The sequence below is a fragment of the Eulemur rufifrons genome, chromosome 7, assembly GCF_041146395.1.
Source record: "Eulemur rufifrons isolate Redbay chromosome 7, OSU_ERuf_1, whole genome shotgun sequence".
Lineage (NCBI taxonomy): Eukaryota > Metazoa > Chordata > Mammalia > Primates > Lemuridae > Eulemur > Eulemur rufifrons.
In genome coordinates, this window is record NC_090989.1 from 114,669,355 (window position 1) to 114,691,437 (window position 22,083).

Genomic DNA, 22,083 nt, shown 5'->3' on the forward strand with positions numbered 1-22,083 from the left:
TTAATGGAGGGCAGTTTCAATGGAGTTGACCTCCTTTTGTAGGAAGCCTTTTGTATGAAACATTAAAATACCAGATTAGCCAACAGGTAAGTTTTATAGCTTGGACTGCTTGATATTTATTCCAGATGGCCTGGGGAAATACACAGTTTCTTAAAAGCATATTTATGTTTTTGCTGTCTTGAAGTTATACTCTAATGCTTTCCTTAAAAATTTTTTTAATTGAGCTATTTATATGCAATCACTAAACCTGGATTGAAGGATGGATATATTTGGGAGATTTAATTTTTAAAACCAGATGTAACAACTACAATTCAAAATCACTGTAGAAATAACTTTAGTAGAAAACATCAGTATGAGACTAGGCAGAACCTGGCCTATCCCTAATATCAGTAGTTTTCTAACTAAGTTTACTGCAAAACTTGATAAAATCATCTAGAGAATTATACTCGTGATGATTAAAAATAAGAATTTAGATTTTTTTCCTTGTTTAGTGGGATGGTTAACTGGGAGTTTGTTGGATTTTTTTCAACTTTTAGAAACTTGGAATACAGTGAATTATATGTTTGCTGAAGACCTTGAATACAGGGCATTTATTATGTTTGTCATTTCCTAAATTTCCACTAATGATTCAAAAGGAACTCATGCCCTTACACACATGTAGTTGTAAGATGAGAACATTTAAACGTGTTTAAATGGTAATGCTGAGGAGTAAATGGAAATGATCATGTTGAAGTAATGTAAAAGAAAAGTGATAATTGATATAATAAAGACCCCACGGAGTACCCAGAATGGGAGAGCCATAGCCCTGATGGGGAATTAGAGCTAGAGGGAGTGAGATCTCTTTTTTGGTAAGAAAGAAAGGTAAAATAATGGATAGAACCCAGCTAAGTTTACAGATTTGATTGTGGGAAAGAATAGTTTCTTTTTTTCTCTATGAAGTAGGAGGTATAGGAGATGAGATCATTAACTGAAAGTTGTTAGGGAGTTGGTATAGGTGATTTAAGAATAGTGGGATGATTTGAAATAGCCACTGCGGAAAACAGAAGAGAGCTAATAATGAAAACTTAGAAGGATTTATGTGCAACATAAGAGGTCCACTGACATTGAAGACTAAGAATATATAGTATAGCATTAATCTTATAAGTAGGTTAGTGATTTTCCTACATCAATGCAGTGGCCTGAGTATCATTTCAGTAAAGGCAGACATATAGATTGATTCAAGATTAAACTATTTGGGGAAAGAGGTAAAGAAAGGAGGAGGGTGTTATAGATCAGGAAGAGTTTATCAGGGTTAAGGGACAGAATATCTCATCAAGAGAGAGCAGGTATGTTGAAGTAATTGTGTGAAAGAACTGGAAATGTAGGGAACCGTGGGCATAGAATGAGATGTCTAAATTGTTGATTTTGGAGGTAAAGAAATTCTTTGTATTAGCAAAGGAACCCTAACCATTGAGAAGAAAGTCACAAAGAAGTTTTGAGTTTGATTCAGTACTCCAGCCAGACATTGAAGTCTTGTAGGATAATAGTAAGACTAGGGAAAGAAAGAAAACACTGGGCAATGTCCTAAAGTTATCAATGAGTTTGGTAATAAATGAGTTTGGTAGATGCCCAAAATGAGGGGTAGAAAATAGTATACTTGGGTGGCTTGAACTTCAAAGGAACAGGTCTTTCTTACACAAGAATGGAGTTGGAAGGATCTGAGGAGGAGGAGACAGACTCAAATCCTTAGAAGTGCTTGGGATATGCAAGAATGACCTCTTTCTCCACCCTTAAGAACAAAACTAGACAAATGGTATCTGTAACCAGATTTCAATAAAGGCAAGGCAGTACTGTGGTGGTCACTGAAGGAGTTGATACAATTTCTTTCTTTCTTCCTTTATTTTTTTTTAAGAAACAGGATCAGTCTTGCTTTGTTGCCCAGGCTGAATTGTGGTGGTATGATGATAGCTCACTGCAACCTTGAACTCCTGGGCTCATGTGATCCTCCTGCCTTAGCCTCCCTAATTTCTTGTACTTTCTTTACTAAAATTCTAAACTGATGATATATTTTTTTAATAACAAATTTTGAAAATTACAGATATAAGAGTTCTCAGAAGTCAACAGATTGGTCTGGAGTAAAGAAGCCAATTTACTTAAGTGAATTAGGTAATAACTTTGCAGAATGGTCAGCATCTTGGGCAGGTTATCTTATAACAAAGGTAAGAAACCCTGTTCAAAATTTGTTAACTGAACAGAAATTCTGAAGGAAACCAGAACATCTATCTGAATACATAGCACACACAATAGGCCTTGAAATATTTGTGCTCATAATGATAGAAATTTTTAAGAAAATGTTTACTAATAGTAATAATTTCTTTATTGTTACTAATAGTTTCTGGGTAAAGAGGTAATTGTCTTATGAAGAAAATTACCTTGATTTTAATGTGTTTGTAAAATGTCTATTACATTATATCTGTTCATTTTATATTGTAAAATAATACTGTTTAAAAATAATAATGCTTAAAATATCAAGCATTTACATTTTAGGCAACATAATAGGTTAAATAAGGGACATTTTATTATTTAATTTACATTTTCGTTATTACCATAATGGTAAAGTTATATTCATTGGCCATTTGGGTTACCTTTTCTTTTTGGAGACAGAATCTCTTTTGCTCTGTCATCTCTTATAGAGTGCAGTGGCATGATCACAGCTCACTGCAAACTCTGATCTAGAGTTTTTTACAAAACATATATTATCTTTTAGTGGCACTTCTAAAAGAACATGCATCATCTGAACTCTCTCTAAAATAAAAATAAAGATATTTTAAAGTGAAATTTCATGGAAAAACAGATATATATTCCTGATGTTTCCCTATAGTGAGATTTTTACATGCCTGACAGACAAAAAAGTACTCTATGTTCCAAGAAAATGTTTAAGGCATATTTAAAATTTACAACTTTTGTTTTTAATTCACGTTTCTATTAATTAGTATTTTAAAATATCATTATAATGATTTTTAGCTGGTAATTTCAAGAAATTTTCTCTCATTTTCTTATGAACACACAGGAAATATAATGTGTGAAATGTAGAATACTGTTGAATTAGGTTATTAAGTATGAAATGTCTGATTTCCTTAAGTACTGAGTTTGACAGTTGATATCTCTGACATTTCACTTTGTCACTTCTTCTTTTGCTTTTATTGTGAAGGCACATCCTCAGTCTTGCAAATACACGGTTTAGCTTGTCATTGTCTTTCAAATTTTTTTTACAGCAATTTTTGTGAAACAATGGATAAGTTGAAAATTTGTGTTATTTTCTAATGTGAGTTCCGTCTTGGAACCAATGCTGTGCAGATAGCTCCAAATATCAACAAAGTGTTTGGGAAAGTTGTGGCTAATGAACACACAGTATGTCAGTGGTTTAAGAAGTTCTGATCTGGTGATTTTAATCTTGAAAATGAGCCACATGGGCAACCTGAGACCAAGATGGTTAATGATGAGCTGAAAGCTGTAGTGGAAGCGAATCCAGGTCAACCTACATGTGAATTAGCAGCAAGATTTGACATTCCTATTCCAACAATGTTGGACCATTTGAAACAAATTGGCAAGGTAAAGAAGCTGGATAGAGGTACCACATGAATTAAAATATAGTGTCGAAGCTCACCTTTCTTTGCTGTCACAACATAAAGGTGAAACATTTCTATGCCATATTGTTAAATGTGATGAAAAATGGATTCTTTTTGACAATCATAAGCATTTGGCACTATGGTTGGATAAAGATGAAGTGCTGAAACACAGTCCAAACCCGAATATTCATCAAAAAAAGCTAATGGTGTCTGTTTGGTGGTCCAGCGCTGGTATTAATATTATCCACTACAGTTTCATGAAACCTGGTCAGTCCATTACAGGTGATGTCTACTGCAACCAGTTGGATGAAATGATGAGGATGCTTGCGATTAAGCAGCTGAGATTGGGCAATAGAGAAAGGCCAATCCTCTTGCAAGAGAATGCTCAACCACATGTTACACAAACAAGGCTGTTCAAAGTACAGAGGCTGGACTTGGAAACTCTCTGTCATCCGTCATGTTCATCAGATCATGCACCAACTGACTACTACTTCTTCAATGCTTTGAACCACTTCTTGCAAGGAAAAATATTCAATTCTCAAAAAGCTGTGGAAAACTCTTTTTGTGATTTCATCACCACTCACTCTCTAGGCTTCTTCACTGCTGGCATGAACAAACTACCATTAAGATGAAAAAACTGTGTTGATAGTTTAGGCACATACTTTGATTAATTGTACTGCTTCTTGTTTGAGATAAAATAAATTAAATTTTTGATTCCAAATCAGACATTTCATATTTAATGACCTAGTAACTACTTGCAGCTCTGGAATCTTTCATTTAGGTATTTTTTTTTTTTGGTTTTGTTAAGTGAAGATTTTGTATTTGAAGAAAAAAACTTTAAAATTTTATGAGTTCTGTAATGTTAATAATGTTTGTAAATCAAAGGTTAGGTAATACCAATAAAATGTGACTTTAACCCAAGTAATTTAATAAAAAGTTTAACTTTAAGAAATTAATTTTAAAATTTTAAAAAACTTTAAAAATTACCCTGTCATGATAAATTATCACACGTTACTTTTTGACATTTAATCAGTAGGAAACAATATATAAAACTACTTACTATCCCTAAACCATTTGAATTTACAGGTTCGGCATGATCTTGCCAGTAAAATCTTCACCTGCTGTAGCATTATGATGAAGCATGATTTCAAGGTGACCATCTATCTTCTTCCACATATTTTAGTGTATGTCTTGTTGGGTTGTAATCAAGAAGATCAACAGGAGGTGAGAGAAGTCATTTTATTTGGTTTCTGAACATGTGAAACTTATTTTCTCCAATGTAATTAGTATTTGAAAGGCTACATATTAGTAGGAAATGTAGTAGGAATAGCTATGTTATGTTCATGTACAGATCAAAAAGCAAAAAAATCTTTTTTATACTTTTATTTATCAAAGAATTATGCAATGCTTAGTGTAGACAATTAGAAAGTATATATTATATATGCTCAGATATATGTAGAACATTATGATAGAGATACATAAGAAACCATTTACTTGCATATGGTGATTTGGGGGGGGGAAAAACATAAATTGTTGATAGTGGTTTTTCCTTGGGAATAGTACTGTGGATTAGGATAGGAAAGGGGGAATATTTTACTTTTCTTTTTATATTTTGTAGAGTTTGATTTTTTAAACCACATACATATAACACTTTTCTTTCTAAAAAAAAAAAAAAAAAACAAAGAATAGATTATTTAAGGCCAGGTGCAGTGGTTCACACCTTTAGTCCCAGCTACTCAGGAGGCTGAGGCAGGAGGATCACTTGAGCCCGGGAGTTTGAGGTTGCAGTGAGCTATGATGATGCCACTGTACTCTAGCCCAGGCAACAGAATGAAACCCTCTCTCAAAAAAAATATATTATTTTTAATAGCATAAGTACCATCTCACTATGGTCTTAAGGTAAAAATCCAAATTATACAAATAAATTAAAGTGTACTCTTTGAGCACCATTCCTGATCCTACATCCCCAGAAGGTCATCACTATTATTAATTGACGTATACTTTTTCCAGAACTTTTTTTTGATAGTGGTATCCTCTTGTAGGTATTGTTCTGTGACTTGCTTGGTTTTTTGGTATGTTTGTTTACCAGTATGTAGAGAGCTATCCTTTCTTTAAGTACTGCATAATATAATCCTTCCATTGTGCATTTGTCCCATAGTTTAACTATTGCCATAATAATGATTATTTAGATTTCAATTCTTTGCTTTTACATAGCATCATGGCAATGCTTACTTATGAAAGTGTTTGTGTATAGGTGTCTAGGATAGATACTGAAAAGTAGAACTGTTAGGTAATATGATATGGGCAATTAAGGTTTTATTAGAGAGTGCAAAATTGTACTGATTTATAGTCCTACTAGCAGTTCGTGAATGTATCCATTTTTTACACATTTGCCAATACTTGCTGTTTTTAAGCATTTACATTTTATGCAATGTAATAAGTTAAATAAAGGACATTTTACTATTTAATTTACATTTTCATTATTACTATAATAGTAAGGTTGTGTTCATTGGCCATTTGGGTTACTTTTTTTTAAATTTTTTTAGAGACAGAGTCTTGCTCTGTCAGCCCGGGTAGAGTGCAGTGGCATGATCATAGCTCACTGCAACCTCAAACTCCTGGGCTCAAGCAATCCTCCTGCCTTAACCTCCTGAGTAACTGGAACTACAGCCATGCACCACCATGCCTGGCTAATTTTTTCTATTTTTGGTAGAGAAGGGTCTCGCTCTTGCTCAGGCTGGTCTCAAACTCCTGACCTCAAGCTATCCTCCTGCCTCAGCCCCCTAGAGTGCTAGGATTACAGGTGTGAGCCACTGCGTCCAGCCTTGAGTTACTTTTATGTGGAATGTCTGTTTATATCCTTTGCCTATTTGATGTGTATATCCTTTTAATCAATTGGTATGTTCTGGCTATCTATTTGTTGCCAGCTGTATTTTGCAAAAATTTTTCTTGGTGGTTTATTTTTAACCTTTGTGCCTTTTGCCATGCAGAAATTTTAAATGCAAATGCCAAATTTATGAATCTTTTAATAATTATGAATTTTAAGCTTTTTATGTGATCCCTTCTCTTATCCAATGTCATAAACATATTTTCCTATATTTTTTCTTTTAACCTTCTGTTTTTACATTTAGTTGTTCAATTACTCTGGAATTAATTTTTGCAGATAGTGTAAGATATTACTCTTAAGATTTTTTTATGACTAGTTATTCTTGAATAATGTAGATTTAAAAAAAAATTATTTTTATATTTTCTTTAGTGACTCTTCAACAGATTTTCTTTTTAGAATAACATTTGATTGGGTTTAATTATAGATCAGAAAGCTAATTTATTATCAACCAATCATGTTTCCTTTTCTTTTGAAAATTATTGCCTTAGAATGGTTAGTCTTATATGTCATATAGTAGTAAAATGGTTATACAGACATATTATTACCTATAAAATGAGTTCTCTTAGGTTTATGCAGAAATTATGGCAGTTCTAAAGCACGATGATCAGCATACCATAAGTACCCAAGACAGTGCATCTGATCTGTGTCAACTCAGTACACAGACAGTGTTCTCCATGCTTGACCATCTCACACAATGGGCAAGGCACAAATTTCAGGCACTGAAGGCTGAGAAATTTCCACAGAGCAAATCAAACAGAGAGAAGGTAGACTCAATGGGTAAGTTATAACTTCTGTTTATTTTGTTCTTTTTACTATTTACCAATTAGCTCCTTTTTGTATGAATTCTATAATTTAAGCATTAACTTTAAAAACAACTGTTTAAGTTTTTTTAAATGAGTAACAGTGTGGGCTTTTCACACTATTTACTGCAGTGAATGTATAGTCATAAGACCTCTCTCTTCTTACTTTCAACTTGGGCAAGACACATATCTAACTTTTCTTTGTATAAAATGGGGTTAATATTATCTCCATTAGAAATTGCTATATTAAATGAGATCAAGCATATGTAAATTATGAAGTGTGAAATAAGTGAGATGTTGTTAATATTGTTATTAACCTACCCTTCCCTGTTAACTCATTGACTCCATGTCCTCTCAGTATATTGTGCGTGTGTGTGTGTGTGTGTGTGTGCGTGTGTGTGGTCTAAATGTTTGTTGTCCTTTTTCACTTGGGAAATATTCTTTGCAATCTTTTTCACATTTAACTTTTAAATTTCTAAAGAGATCTTAATTTCATTTATTTCATGGCCCATGGAGAAGCTATTTTTTATTCCCCTGTCTCTGGTAGTGTTTGGTATCTAGCAGGCTCTCCAGACATGCTTACTATACGTTACTACACTACACCCTGCTATACCTACTATTGTGCTATTTTTATATGTGCTATTACAGCTTCCACTAATATGACTAAAAGAAGAATCTTATTAGAGTTAGCAATGACACCTGCTAATTTGCTCCTATGATACAAGCATTTGGTGAGAAGAATTATATTCATCACATACTAATGGGTACTCTTACTGTCTTTGAATCTTTTTTTTTTTTCATTCTTACAGTAAGAAGGATTATAATATCCTTTTTTTTTTTTTTAATTTATTTTTTTATTTCATCTTGTTATGGGGGATACAGAATTTCAGGTTACATACGTTGCTCCTGTTCTGCCTTTCCCCCCAAGCCATAATATCCTTGTTTCTTTATACTTCAGCCGTTCTCACGGACATCACATATTTTTCCCCCTAGGCTTTGAGACTAATTGAAAAAATTGACTGTCTAAACAATCCTTAAAGAACCTTTCACTTACACAGTTCTCAATTTGTGAGCATCTCCCTCTTGTTTTCCATATACCTGTGAAGGCACATACATTTCTGTTGTTAAGCACAATAGTTTATTTTTCTAAAATTTTCTGGACTTGCAAATAATTACCTATTTAGGAGAATTTCTTCCTCTGGAATATGGCTAATAATATATTTTCCATTAATTTAACAATTAAATGTTTGTTCCTATTTCTGCATGTGAAAATGGTAGTGTAAAACTAAACACTAACTGTTATCACCATTTTCACTAACACTGCAATTAAATTTCTAGCTTTTAAGAATGACATTTATAATAGTTCAAAAGTATAATAACTTTAACATTTCTCATAATTTGAAATTATCTACAAACTTTGATGGAAATAAGGAACTTATTTTAAATATAAAGTCCTTTAAATATACTATCTTGATTATTTAAATTCTGAAGAAATTTATTTCTGTCTTGTTTTCTATATGCTTTTATAAATCATTATTAAAATATAAAAGTTTTAAATAAGAATTCATAAACTAGACTGTCCTCATTTAGAAGTTTTCAATGTATATCTATTTGTAGACTCTTGAGAAATTATCTAAAGTACTTGTGTTTTTACTTTGAAAGCACTTCCATTTCCACTATAAGACATAAATTGAAAACCTCTCTGTGTGTGTTGTATAGCAACACAAGAAAAAATAGGTTGATAACAAAGAATTCTAAACTTTAAAATAAAAAAGGCTATTTCCATAGTTCTACTATTTCTGTACTAAATAGCTACATTATATCAGTAATGTCATCAATAAAAACTCATCTTGTATCTTTTGTATCATCTTAATATCTTTTCAACATTTAATCCTCACAACAACATTGGAAGGAAGGCAAGACAGGTACTACTAATATTTCCCTTTTATAGGTAAAGAAACAGAAGCTCAATAAATTCCATGACTGTCCAAAGGAAAGTAAGTAATAATGGTAGAGTTGGAGCAAGACCCTCTGAGCAATCATTGTTATTAGTTACATCCTAAATATGATATCCTAATACATTTAGATGAATTTATTTAGTGAAGTAAATTGAACTTTAAATACTTAAAATTTTAAAAATTTCATCTTATAATTCTTTAATTACTCAATTTTTTTTTATAATCTAGTATCTACTGTGGATTATGAAGACTATCAAAGTGTAACCCGTTTTCTAGACCTCATACCTCAGGATACTCTGGCAGTAGCTTCCTTTCGCTCCAGAGCATACACACGAGCTGTAATGCACTTTGAATCATTTATTACAGAAAAGAAGCAAAATATTCAAGAACATCTTGGATTTTTACAGGTTTGAAATTAATATAGTGAATTTAATAATGAAAATTACTATTGTCAGTCTTTTGTGATTATGTTCATTTTACTGAGCATTTTATTGAGTGTTTAAGATGCTATGCTAGGCACTGGGTATTTGTAAGTACTTTAGAACCTCAGAGATTAGTGGCAAGAGGTAAACATTAATTTGGTATAATATCTTAAGTATAGTGGCAGTGATGTAGATGTGCCCTGAGGAAGGACACTTAACTCATCCTCTATATGAGGTCAGTGGGAGATAGGAGTGGGTGAACCAGGGGTCAGGAGTGGTGTCTGAAATGATATCTTAAAGAATGAGTGATAGGGAGGCAAGACATTCTAAGCAGACGCATCCCTGTGGAGTTGGGAAAGAACAAGGTACATGCTAAAGAGTTTTGGAATGGCAAAGGAAAGAGAGATTTGGACAGAGGAAAGATCACAAATCACAGAGGACCTTTTAAGTTGCTCAGCTTATTAGAGGATGTGAAGTGGGAAAGTATTACGGTCATAATGGCATTTTAGCTAAATGCCTGTGACAGTTGTGGAGGAAGAGTTTGAAAATGTTGTAATTCAAGGAATTACTATTCTCTTTGTGAGAAGGGTGGGCCTGAATTTGGAGGTGGGTAAGTGAGGGGATGCACTGGTTATATCAGGTATTAGGCATGATAATGCTGGTGAAATAATCGTTTAGGTGATGTTTTGACTTTTTAGGGAAGAAAAGAAAGCAAAGGCAGATGGGACTAATACAATGAGATTAAATAAGAGATGAAGATTGGTGGGCTTTTCAGATCAAAAAGCAAAGTGTGGTAAAAGAACTGGAAAATTAGTAGCTTGTAGTCTTAGGATGAATATTAGCCCTTTCCTGTCTTTGTCTTTCTCCTTATCTAGCTTTGAGTCTGTGGTTCATTGTTAAAATCTTTCCCTTAGCAGAATATTCAACTCCCTTGACTTTCTCCCATTGTGTTACTCACTTTGTAAAACGCCAGCCATGTAAGCAGCTGAACGTTGCTGGAAAAAAATTTCACAATGGGTTTTTATGACTGATTTTACTTTAAGTTCATGATCTCAAGTATCTTTAACACTGCAGGACTCCAATACTGCCATCAGTTCTGCTGTGTTTCTCTAATAAGCCTACCTTCCCACTTGTCAGGATAACCGTCTCTTACCTTTTCTACACTTCCCTGCTTCTACCTCATTCTCAACTGAGGATCTTACTTCATCATTCATTAGGAAAATAGAAGCCAAATGTCTACCAAATCTGCAAATGCATAGCATCTGCACCATATTCTTTTCTTCCATTCTGTTATTCCTAAGGAAGTCTCCCTTTCTGTCAAAATTCAGTCTTTCTACTTGTGTTCTTTTTTTTTTTTTTTTTTTTTTTTTTGAGACAGAGTCTCACTCTGTTGCCCAGGCTAGAGTGAGTGCCGTGGCGTCAGCCGAGCTCACAGCAACCTCAAACTCCTGAGCTCAAGCGATCCTCCTGTCTCAGCCTCCCGAGTAGCTGGGACTACAGGCATGCACCACCATGCCCGGCTAATTTTTTCTATATATATTTTTAGCTGTCCATATAATTTCTTTCTATTTTTTTTTTAGTAGAGATGGGGTCTCGCTCTTGCTCAGGCTGGTCTCGAACTCCTGAGCTCAAACGATCTGCCCACCTCGGCCTCCCAGAGTGCTAGGATTACAGGCGTGAGCCACCACGCCCGGCCTACTTGTGTTCTTACTTTCAAGGATTTAACTCCTTCAAATATTCCTTCTTTCTCTAGTATCATTAATTTTTCTTCCTGAACCAGGGTATATAGAGCACATAGATATGCACTGGTATCTCCTATCTTAATTTTTTATAATTCCCTTGGTCTTAAATTCTCCTTTAGATACTTCCCATCTCTGTGTTTCACAGCCAGTTTTTGATGTCTGTCATCTCTATACTGTATTCATTTCATTGTTTCTCATTCACTCTTTGCCCATTCTAATAAGACTTCTCTTTCTCTTTCTTTTCTCTTGACTGTATATATTCTTGCTAAGAAAATCAGTGGCCTCCATGTTGTCAAATCCAATAACTGTTTCCCAATCCTCATTTTCTTAAGCACACAGCATCATTTGACCACTCCTTTCTTATTAAGATATTTGCTTTTCTCTCACAGTTTCTGGGATATTTTATTCTCCAGGTTTCTTCCAACTTCCCTTGTTTCTCCCTCTTTCATTTGCTAGCACTTCCTTGTCAATAAATGTAGAGGCTCTAGTCTCCATTCTCTCTGCCTTCTTTTCTCTGTCTCTGTTCATTTCATAGATCATCCTTTGCCCCATCTTTAAAGACCATCTTTGTGCTAATTGCTTCCTAAATGTTTATCTTTAACTTGAATATCTCCTTTGAGCTCATATAGATGTCTTGGTTTCTTGAAGCCATCTTAATACTAATATATTAGAACATTCATTTAAGTTTTTAAAAACTTTTAAATGCAATAAGACACTTATAGACAGTACTCAACAGCATCCATTATCAATTGGATTCAAAGAGAGTTTCAGGACTGTGAGGTTGTTTATAACCCTCATGATCAATGACAGTTACTGATGTAGATTTGTGTACAAGTAGAATAAGAATCTTGAGGTAATAGAATGCCTGGAAATAAGTTTATAATTTTACAGTATCTCTGTCTTGAAACAAATACTTATTGTTGCTTCGAGGCAAAATTTCTCATATGCTCTTTTTATATGAACTGGTGGTTGGATAGTTTTATTTCCAGTTGTACTTTTCCCCTCATTTGATTGTTTTTTAATCATTGAACAAAGAAACTGTATGCTGCTATGCATGAACCAGATGGAGTAGCTGGAGTAAGTGCAATTCGAAAAGCAGAACCATCTCTAAAAGAACAGATCCTTGAACATGAAAGCATTGGCTTGCTGAGGGATGCCACTGCCTGTTATGACAGAGCCATTCAGCTAGAACCAGACCAGGTAAGATAATAATTGAAAGGCAACATAATGAAAGGAGCCCTGAGTAGGAGCTCTGGGAATCTTAGTTTCAATACTGTCTTTACCAGTGTCACAGTGTATCTGAAAAATATTTATCCTTCTTTGAATTTGAGTTTCCTAACAGATAAAAGTAGACACTGGTGCTAAATAATCTCAAAAATCCATTCCAATATCAAATGTCTATGATTTTAGATATCCCCCAAATGAATGAGATTTATTATGGAGTATATTTATATTAAAAGATGCATTTAATAACTCTAAAATTTATATAATTTTGGTTTACTATCCAAAGTATAAGTCATGCATCAATTTTTAGTAATAGTGATTCCCTATAGCCTAAGAAACTTTTTCTTATTTCACACCCCCTCCTCCGCTCACCCACATGCAAGTCTCTGAAATGATCCTTTAGAGTCACTGAGCTACAGTGCAGGTAAGTTGTCTATTGGGCAAGTGAGAGGTTTGAATCATTAATTTATAATCTTCCCTTTGATTCTCCCTAATCATGGGGTATTTCTTTTTGTCATATTTGACACATTTAGTTTTTCAAAAGATCAATGTATAAGTCCTTTATTTTTCATAATCTTGTTTTCAGTTTTAAAGAATATTAGGCCAGGCACATTGACTCATACCTTGGGAGGCCGAGGTAGGAGGATCACTTGAAGTCAGGAGTTTGAGATCAGCCTGAGCAACCTAGCAAGACTCGTCTCTACAAAAAATAAGAAAATATCCAGGCATGATGGAGCCTGCCTGTAGTCATAGCTATTCTGGAGGCTGAGGTGGGAGGATCACTTGAGCCCAGGAGTTCAAGGCTTCAATGAGCTGTAGTTGCACCATAGCACTCCAGCCTGGGCAACAGAGCGAGACCCTGTCTCTGAAAAAAAAAAAAAAAAAAAGAATATTGCATAAAATGCATAATCCTATTTAACTTTTTAGTTACTAAAGCCCAAACTCTATATTAATAACATTAAGGCCTTTCGGTTTTAATGTTTATGTGAGAAATATGATAATCTTTAAAAAATATTAAAGGTATTGGACACTTTTGTACTCATTATTTTATATTTGATCTGAACCAAAAAGTAGACCAAATTTGGAAAAATATAATAAATTCAATCTGAAATTTTTTAGGTTGTCTGCATTTTTTTCTGTTACTTTAAATGTGTTAGGACATTGATAGGGAGCCCTGCCGTGTAGCCAAGCAATGCAATTTAAATTAAGAAAGGTAAGCACAATTAGATAAATAGTATTTTTTTTTTTTTTTTTTGAGACAAGAGTCTCGCTCTGTTGCCCGGGCTAGAGTGAGTGCCATGGCGTCAGCCTAGCTCACAGCAACCTCAAACTCCTGAGCTCAAGCAATCCTGCCTCAGCCTCCCGAGTAGCTGGGACTACAGGCATGCACCACCATGCCCGGCTAATTTTTTCTATATATATTTTTAGCTGTCCATATAATTTCTTTCTATTTTTAGTAGAGATGGGGTCTCGCTCTTGCTCAGGCTGGTCTCGAATCCTGAGCTCAAACCATCCGCCCATCTCGGCCTCCCAGAGAGCTAGGATTACAGGCGTGAGCCACCGCTCCCGGCCCAAATAGTATTTTTTAAAGAATATCAGTGAAACTGTTTTTGGTTCCCAAGGTATATTTGAAATAATAATGAATATTTTAAATATTTTTAAATTTCTAGATCATTCATTATCATGGTGTAGTGAAGTCCATGTTAGGTCTTGGTCAGCTGTCTACTGTAATCACTCAAGTGAATGGAGTACATGCTAACAGGTAATACTTTATGTAAAACTGATTTTCTTTCATTATTTTATCTGAATGGAGAATTTTTTATTAGTGAATTGGGTGACTTAATGTATACTAAATTAATGAAATTTTTTTATATGTTTTCATGGTGTTGGAGATAAGTACCAAAAGAATGGTTTTTGACTTTTTCATAAGTCCTTCTACCACTTAATAGGTTATCTTCTGTCCAAAGAGTCATCCTTGAATTAAATTTGCTTTAAAACAGGAAGCTTTCAGAGCCCACCTGTTATTGGTGCAGCTCATATGGGTATTTCTTGGGCTTCAAAAGGCATCTATGCTCTGCTTACAGTGTCAGCACCAGTTATTGTCTGTGCTAGAGGTGGGGGAGGGAATTTTGTGACTCATTTATGTTATACCACTGTAGGCTGTGTGGGTTGATTTTACCCTAAAGGATAGATAAATATGAAAGCAGTATTTTCTAAAGAAAATGGGTTTATTATAGCAAACCAAATTATACAAAAAATAGTACGTATATGTGGCAAAGGTTAAGGCTGAATAGTTCTTCCAGTTTGGAGATTAACTCTAGAGATTGGCTCTGCTCTTGAAACTGCTTTGCTGTGAGGGCTGAAAGCCTTATTCCTTAAAATATTCACCAGACCCCAAATGACTGTTCTGGGCAGTAAGATCTGGTCAAAAGGGAATGGGATCTCAGTTCACCAAAGAACACACAGGCCACTGTTTTTAGGTAGACCACTCTGAAGCCAACCTTTTCTAAATAGTTTCTGTAAGTCCAAAACTGTGATTCATAAAGACTACCATTCTACAATGTCTGAGAGCAGAGAAGTTCACTGCTGGTGAGATGGTATCACAGTACTGCAATTTATTGAAATGACAGGGAAACTTCACTGAAGTAGAGAATTATTATATATTATAAATGTGTTTCTCTACTTTCCTTCTTAAGTGATGGGGGAAAAAATTAGATGTGTTTCTCGAGACTAGTTGAGATCTTATGAGTAAGTGGATTACAGGAATTTGGGAAAGTTTGTCATGGCTCAAGTTGGGGTGTCAAGTTTCCTTATGACATAGCACAGTTAGACTCCTCTTGTCTTTTCTTTGGGTCTGGGTTACACAGAGCCTCCTGAGCTTTGAGTTGTGAAAAGACACGTCCACGTTCAGTGAAGGGATGCTGTGTTACAGTGAAGCAAATGATCATTGAGGGGGTATGCTTTTCACTTTTGTCTCCACAGGAGAAATCTCTATTTGCATTTAAATAAATATCTTTCAAAAAATATTGGCTGGGCTTGCCCTATACATTATTCTTTTTAATGTGCTCATTTATGTGGGTAAATTCTCATAGCCTGATTCTCATGGCCATTTGTACTTTTTAGTATAACGCTTGGTATGACATATCCCCTCTGGATAGCAAATACTGCTAATTCTACTCAGATTTTTATCCTGAAATTTTGATATTTTGGCATCTGATGATAAGCTTGTAAAGTTTCAAAGCTGTACTTTTGAAAATTAGATTTCTGTTGTATTTCTTTCAGCCTTACATTGTTTTTCATGGTGTACATATTTAGAAATTGGAACATACTATTCCAATATTTATGCTGCTATTTTTAGACTTTTTAAGAAATAAAAATTGATTAGGTCATTTGTTATATTTTCTTTGTGTATTTTTTTTTCTTTTAGAGACAGGGTCTTACCCAGGCTGGAATACAGTAGCCCAATCATAGCTCACTGTAACCTTGAACTTCTAGGCTCAAGTGATCCTCCTGCCTTAGCCTCCCAAGTGGCTAGGACTATAGGCACTACACACCACACCAGCTAATTTTTTAATTTTTTTGTAGAGACAGGGGTCTCCCAACGTTGCCCAGGCTGGTCTTGAACTCCTCAATTGATCCTCCTGCCTCAGCCTCCTGAAGTGCTGGTATTACAGGCGTGAGCCACCATGCCTGGCCTACTTTATATATTTTTACTTCAAAAAGAGCAAGGAGTGCTTTAAGGATATTAGTCTTAGTCTCTCTGAATTTGTTACCTTATTTATAATGTGGGTGTATAGGTATATATGTGCTGTATGCAGTGTTATCATATTATTAAATGAAAAACTGTACCTAGCCCAGAATCTAGCATATAGCAGATATTGAAACAGTGTGGTTAGTAAAGAATTAACATAAGGAAAATCTATTAATAGCTGCTTCTGTGTAGTCATGATCCCAAATATCACTGGTCATCCTGGTGTCACCTAAGCAGAATGCTTAGAAAAAATAATTAGCCTATGTCATGCTGGTTTTACAAACTCAAACTTTAACTGAAAATAGTTTAAGAATAGGCATATATTTTGGGTAGCTAGTTTTGTATACTTTCTTAAGCCATTGACACATCATTTATAACTTTCTTATGCCCTTAGGACTGAGGGTCCTATTCACGCCTCAACTGTCCCTGACCCATACCGCTAGCCCCTATATTTTTGTCTTAAGTTTAATTCAAATCCTAAGTTAGTAGAATCATTTACCTCTGAATTTATGTGATTGGTTATTTTTCTTCCTTGCTCTTTGTTCACGTTAAACATGCAGCTAATTTTACAGTGGGCTTTGTTATTATCCAGGAATTAACTCTGCTCTAATATACTGCACAATTTGTTGAAGATTTTTTAATGGCTCTGTCAGCTGTAATTAGTGAGAAAACATTTTTGAGGAATGGAAAGATTAAAAATTTCCAGGTGGTTTCTGGATAGAGATAATTATTTTGTATCTAAGTACAAATACAATATAAATATAATAAGTTGAGCAATAAACAAATAAAATAGAGTAAATGAATGAAAAACTCTCTAAATGCCACTTTTAAATAAATTAAAGTTTAGTTGATATGGGTTTCTTTTAATAGGTCTGAATGGACGGATGAATTAAATACATACAGAGTAGAAGCAGCTTGGAAATTGTCGCAGTGGGATTTGGTGGAAAACTATTTGGCAACAGGTAAAATTACTTCTTAAAATATAAGCAGTTTCAATATGCCGTAAATATTTGGATGTAAGTAGCTTAGCAACATTCATAATTAACCTCTTAGCCTGTTTTGTGATTGCCATGTTTAGTTGTTCACAGTAGAATGAAACCATCTATTCAGTATTTCTGCTGACCATTTTATCAAATGAAATAAAGCTGGTTCTTGGACCTAGCTACTGTGACATTTCTTGATTCTTCATTTGTTTTTCAGATGGGAAATCTACAACATGGAGTGTCAGACTGGGCCAGCTATTATTATCAGCCAAAAAAAGAGATATCACAGCTTTTTATGACACATTGAAACTAGTGAGAGCAGAACAAATTGTACCTCTTTCAGCTGCTAGCTTTGAAAGAGGCTCTTACCAACGAGGATATGAATATATTGTAAGGTATTCTGAAGTTTCCATTTTTACGTTCCTGGACTATATATGTCACCTGACAGGATTAGAATTTTTTGATGAGTAAATAATTGATAGTATGTTTGGTATCATGCATAGCTACACAGAATAGTTCTTTCATTCTTTTTACCTCATAATCATCTTATAGTCTTAAGAAAAATACTCTAACTTGCATCCTTTTAATTGGAAAGGCAATTATGAGACCAATAAAAAAATAACATATAAAACACAACAAACATAAAATAATAAAACATAACATAATAAAAACATAACAAAAAAATCTTATATTTGCCTTCTTAGTTTACTTTCTATATAACTAAACTAAATATAATGTAGATACCTACTGTACCTGGCACATTGGTGCTTGGTACTTGTTGATTCCCTTTCCTTCTTATTTAAAAATGTACTTGACATTTTCCCTCAAAATATAGGTATTACATTATCAGAAAAGAATATTAACTTTTAGAGGTGAGGAAGAAAATGATGGAAAACATTTTAGGTCTATTAATTCCACCTCGGGAAAAATGGTAAAATAAGTATTATAATTGAACTATAATAAATTTAAAAGATAAATAAGCGATTTTTTTTAAGTTAGAAGAATTCACTGTGTTTAGTATTAGCCCCTTTGGTAACATCTTAATGAAACCAGAAATTGAACCACTAAGTTTAATTCTGTTCTGTAACTATTCAGCTATATCCTTTTGCCTTAAACAATGAGTCATAGACACTGACTGTTCTACAAAGGGAGAAAAAACTAGTGTGACTGTATCACAGGTTCTATCACTGTTAGAAAAAAAATTAAAACTGCATTAATTTCCTAATTTTGTATTGACATCTACTATGCTAGGCCTTCTTACAGTAGCACAAAAAATATATGCAAATACTTCCTGTTGGTTCATAATGAATGGATCCATATTTTCTTTTTATTTCATGTAGGTAGTAAAGTTTGATCTTGATACATTTGAATTTGTTTTTACATACCCTTCTCCAATTTAGTTCATAGAAATTTGAGGATCACAGCAAAGCATTCAATATTTAAACTAGCATACTTTGATGTTTATGTCTAATTTGAAAAGATATAAATGTTATTGTTTGTATTCCAAGAATATGTATTAAAGTTCTACCAAAGAAAACTACACATTTTAGATTCTTCATGGCCAATTTAAAGTACATGCTTTATATATGAGATTAGTAAGGCTGAATGCAATAACATTTTAACATAGGTTCTATCTATTTTCAGATTGCACATGTTGTGTGAGTTGGAGCATAGCATAAAACCACTTTTTCACCAGTCTCCAGGTGACAGTTCTCAAGAAGATTCTCTAAACTGGGTAGCTCGACTAGAAATGACCCAGAGTTCCTATAGAGCCAAGGAGCCCATCCTGGCTCTCCGGAGGGCATTATTAAGCCTCAACAAAAGGTTTTTTCATACCACTTTTTTTTTAATGTCAGTTATCTTGAATATGGTATTATATTTGGATACAATTTAGGAGTATTTGTATTTCCTAATTTTCTGTCTAATCTCTATTTTTTCTGCTTTCAGTTGTCGAGGCTATACTATATATTTGAAAGGAAACTAGAGTTTAAGAATCACTTTTATGTGCCATTTATCTTTATTATTTTTTTAAAATGTTAAAAACATACATGGGGAGACCAGACATGGTGGCTCATGACTGTAATCCCAGCACTTTGGAAAGCCAAGGTGGGAGGATTTCTTGAGACTAGGTGTTTTGAGATCAGCCTGGGCAACATAGTGAGATCCTGTCTCTACAAAAAATAATTTGAGGCCAGGCGCGGTGGCTCACGCCTGTAATCCTAGCACTCTGGGAGGCCGAGGCGGGTGGATCGCTCACGGTCAGGAGTTCGAGACCAGCCTGAGCAAGAACGAGACCCCATCTCTACTAAAAATAGAAAGAAATTATATGGACAACTAAAATATATATAGAAAAAAAAAAATTAGCCGGGCATGGTGGCATGTGCCTGTAGTCCCAGCTACTCGGGAGGCTGAGGCAGTAGGATCGCTTGAGCCCAGGAGTTTGAGGTTGCTGTGAGCTAGGCTGACGCCACGGCACTCACTCTAGCCCAGGCAACAAAGTGAGACTCTGTCTCAAAAAAAAAAAAAAAAATATTTGAAAATTAGCTGGACATAGTGACTCATGTGTATAGTCCCATTTGCTCGGGGAGCTGTGACAGGAGGATTGCTTAAGCCCAGGAGGTTAAATCTGCAACAATCTACGTTAGTGCTGCCACACTCCAACATGGGCGACAGAGCAAGACTGTCTCAAAAAAAAAAAACAAAAACAAGACACCATGTGGAGGAGTTTCTAATAAATGTCAAGAATGAGGTCTTCATAGACTTATACTAGGTAAAAGTGAGCACTATAGGAAATTAAAATAAGGGGTTTTTCAACAAATTAATCATTGATTGCTTTGAAATAGTATATTGATAAAGTTCTATGTTGGGAAGGGATGTTTTAGTTAAGTCATTGAATACACTTAACAAATGCTCTCTTTCTCTCCCTGTTTTGTCACTTTCCTTTAGACCGGATTACAATGAAATGGTTGGAGAATGCTGGCTACAAAGTGCCAGAGTAGCTAGAAAGGCTGGTCACCACCAGACAGCCTACAATGCCCTCCTTAATGCAGGGGAATCACGACTCGCTGAATTGTATGTGGAAAGGGCAAAGTGGCTGTGGTCCAAGGTAATGGTCAATGGAATGTCATCAGTTAATTCTGTTGAGAATTATGTACTTTCTGCAAAGACCCTAGTGAGAGAAGATCCCTAATCCAAATTCAGAACCTTTTTCTGTCACTTTTCTTCATTATTTATCTACCGTAGTCTGGAAGAAACTGTTCCTTCTACCCTGAAGTCCCCAAATATCTTCCCATTTCAAGACTGTACATTTCTTTCAGTTTTCATCTATCTTATATTTTTCTTGAGAAAAGTGATTGACTCTTCTCTTATTTTCACTTTCTGTATGTATACAGGCTATATGTAATAGGCACTCAATAAATATTTGTTAAATAAATATCACTCTGTTCCTTACTTACATTTCTGGCAGATAATTAGATCTATGTGGACTTGCCATGATTACTGTCAAGCTTCACTTCTAATCTAGCCTGTCAGGAAGGGCTTAGCATCAGAACAGAAGTTCCCAGCAATCACCAGATTAAAGAAATAGCAATAAGAAGGGGGCTTTTAAAATATCTGAACTACCTGCAAAGTTTATGCCCTAGCCTTAAATGGCTTAAATGATTATTACTTACATATCTCCTCATGCTTGTCATTAGTCTAGAATTAGTAGACATAGCATGTTCTGAAATTGACACTTAGCAACTTTGGTTGGTGCCTTACGTTGTTACACCAACTTTGTGGTGGCTGAAATAGGAAAGGAAAGGAGATGTTTCCTAGATGAGAAGGGAAAACAATAATTCTGCTTATATTAATCAGTACCTGGTCATTTTATGAGCTAGTTCTAGTCTATGTATTGCAATACCTTAAACTCAATATGTTTAAAATGTAATTCATCACCTAATACTCAATATCTGTTTATCTTCCCGTGTTCCCTATTTTTCTGAACAAGACTCTATTCCTCCCTCCCATCTAAAACAGAGATCTGGGCATCATCTTAAACTCGTTTCTTACCTTCACTTTTCTCATCCAGTTGGAGAATGAATCATGGTTCGCTTTTTTATTTTTATTTTTATTTTTTGAGAGAGTCTTGCTCTGTCACCCTGGCTACAGCGCAGTGGTATGATCAATCTCGCTACAACCTGAAACTCCTGGGCTCAAGCAATCCTCCTGCCTCAGCCTCCCAAGTTAGCTGGGACTACAGGCACGCGTCACCATGCCCAGCTAATTTTTTCTATTTTTTGATAGAGACGGGGTCTGGCTCTTGCTCAGGCTGGTCTCAAACTGCTGACCTCAAGTGACCCTCCCACTTCGGCCTCCCAGAGTGCTAGGATTATAGGTCTGAGCCACCTCACCTGGCCAATCATGGTTCTTTAACCTTAGAAATATGTCTTGAATCCTTTGCCTCTTATTTATTTACACTGCTTTAATTCATGCCCTTATTATTTATGTCCTCTAACAATATTAACAGCCTTTCTTAGGATCTGACCATTTATCTGTGTATATTATTGCCGTCTTTCATTTAGAAAGACTTTCTTTTAGATCTTTCTAAAATGCATATCGAGTTATGTTGTTCCTTCAAAAAGATTAAATCCTTCAACATATTCTTCATACCTTTAGGATTAAGTGTGAACTCTAAGAAATATACAGATCCCTTTCTGATCGAGTCCTG

The 22,083-nt window shown here is 34.7% G+C and overlaps 1 protein-coding gene across 2 annotated transcripts in view; it reads left to right on the top strand.

The window, feature by feature from the left end:
• ATR (ATR serine/threonine kinase) overlaps positions 1–22,083 on the top strand; it is a 115,874-nt gene that overhangs the window by 59,340 nt on the left and 34,451 nt on the right. For both annotated transcript variants that reach the window (XM_069473139.1, XM_069473140.1), the window contains 10 exons: positions 2,078–2,198; positions 4,695–4,832; positions 7,062–7,272; positions 9,482–9,660; positions 12,453–12,617; positions 14,312–14,403; positions 17,263–17,354; positions 17,593–17,770; positions 19,020–19,199; positions 20,322–20,481. In XM_069473139.1, coding sequence (XP_069329240.1) covers positions 2,078–2,198; positions 4,695–4,832; positions 7,062–7,272; positions 9,482–9,660; positions 12,453–12,617; positions 14,312–14,403; positions 17,263–17,354; positions 17,593–17,770; positions 19,020–19,199; positions 20,322–20,481 — 1,516 coding nt within the window. The remainder of the gene's footprint in view (positions 1–2,077; positions 2,199–4,694; positions 4,833–7,061; positions 7,273–9,481; positions 9,661–12,452; positions 12,618–14,311; positions 14,404–17,262; positions 17,355–17,592; positions 17,771–19,019; positions 19,200–20,321; positions 20,482–22,083) is intronic.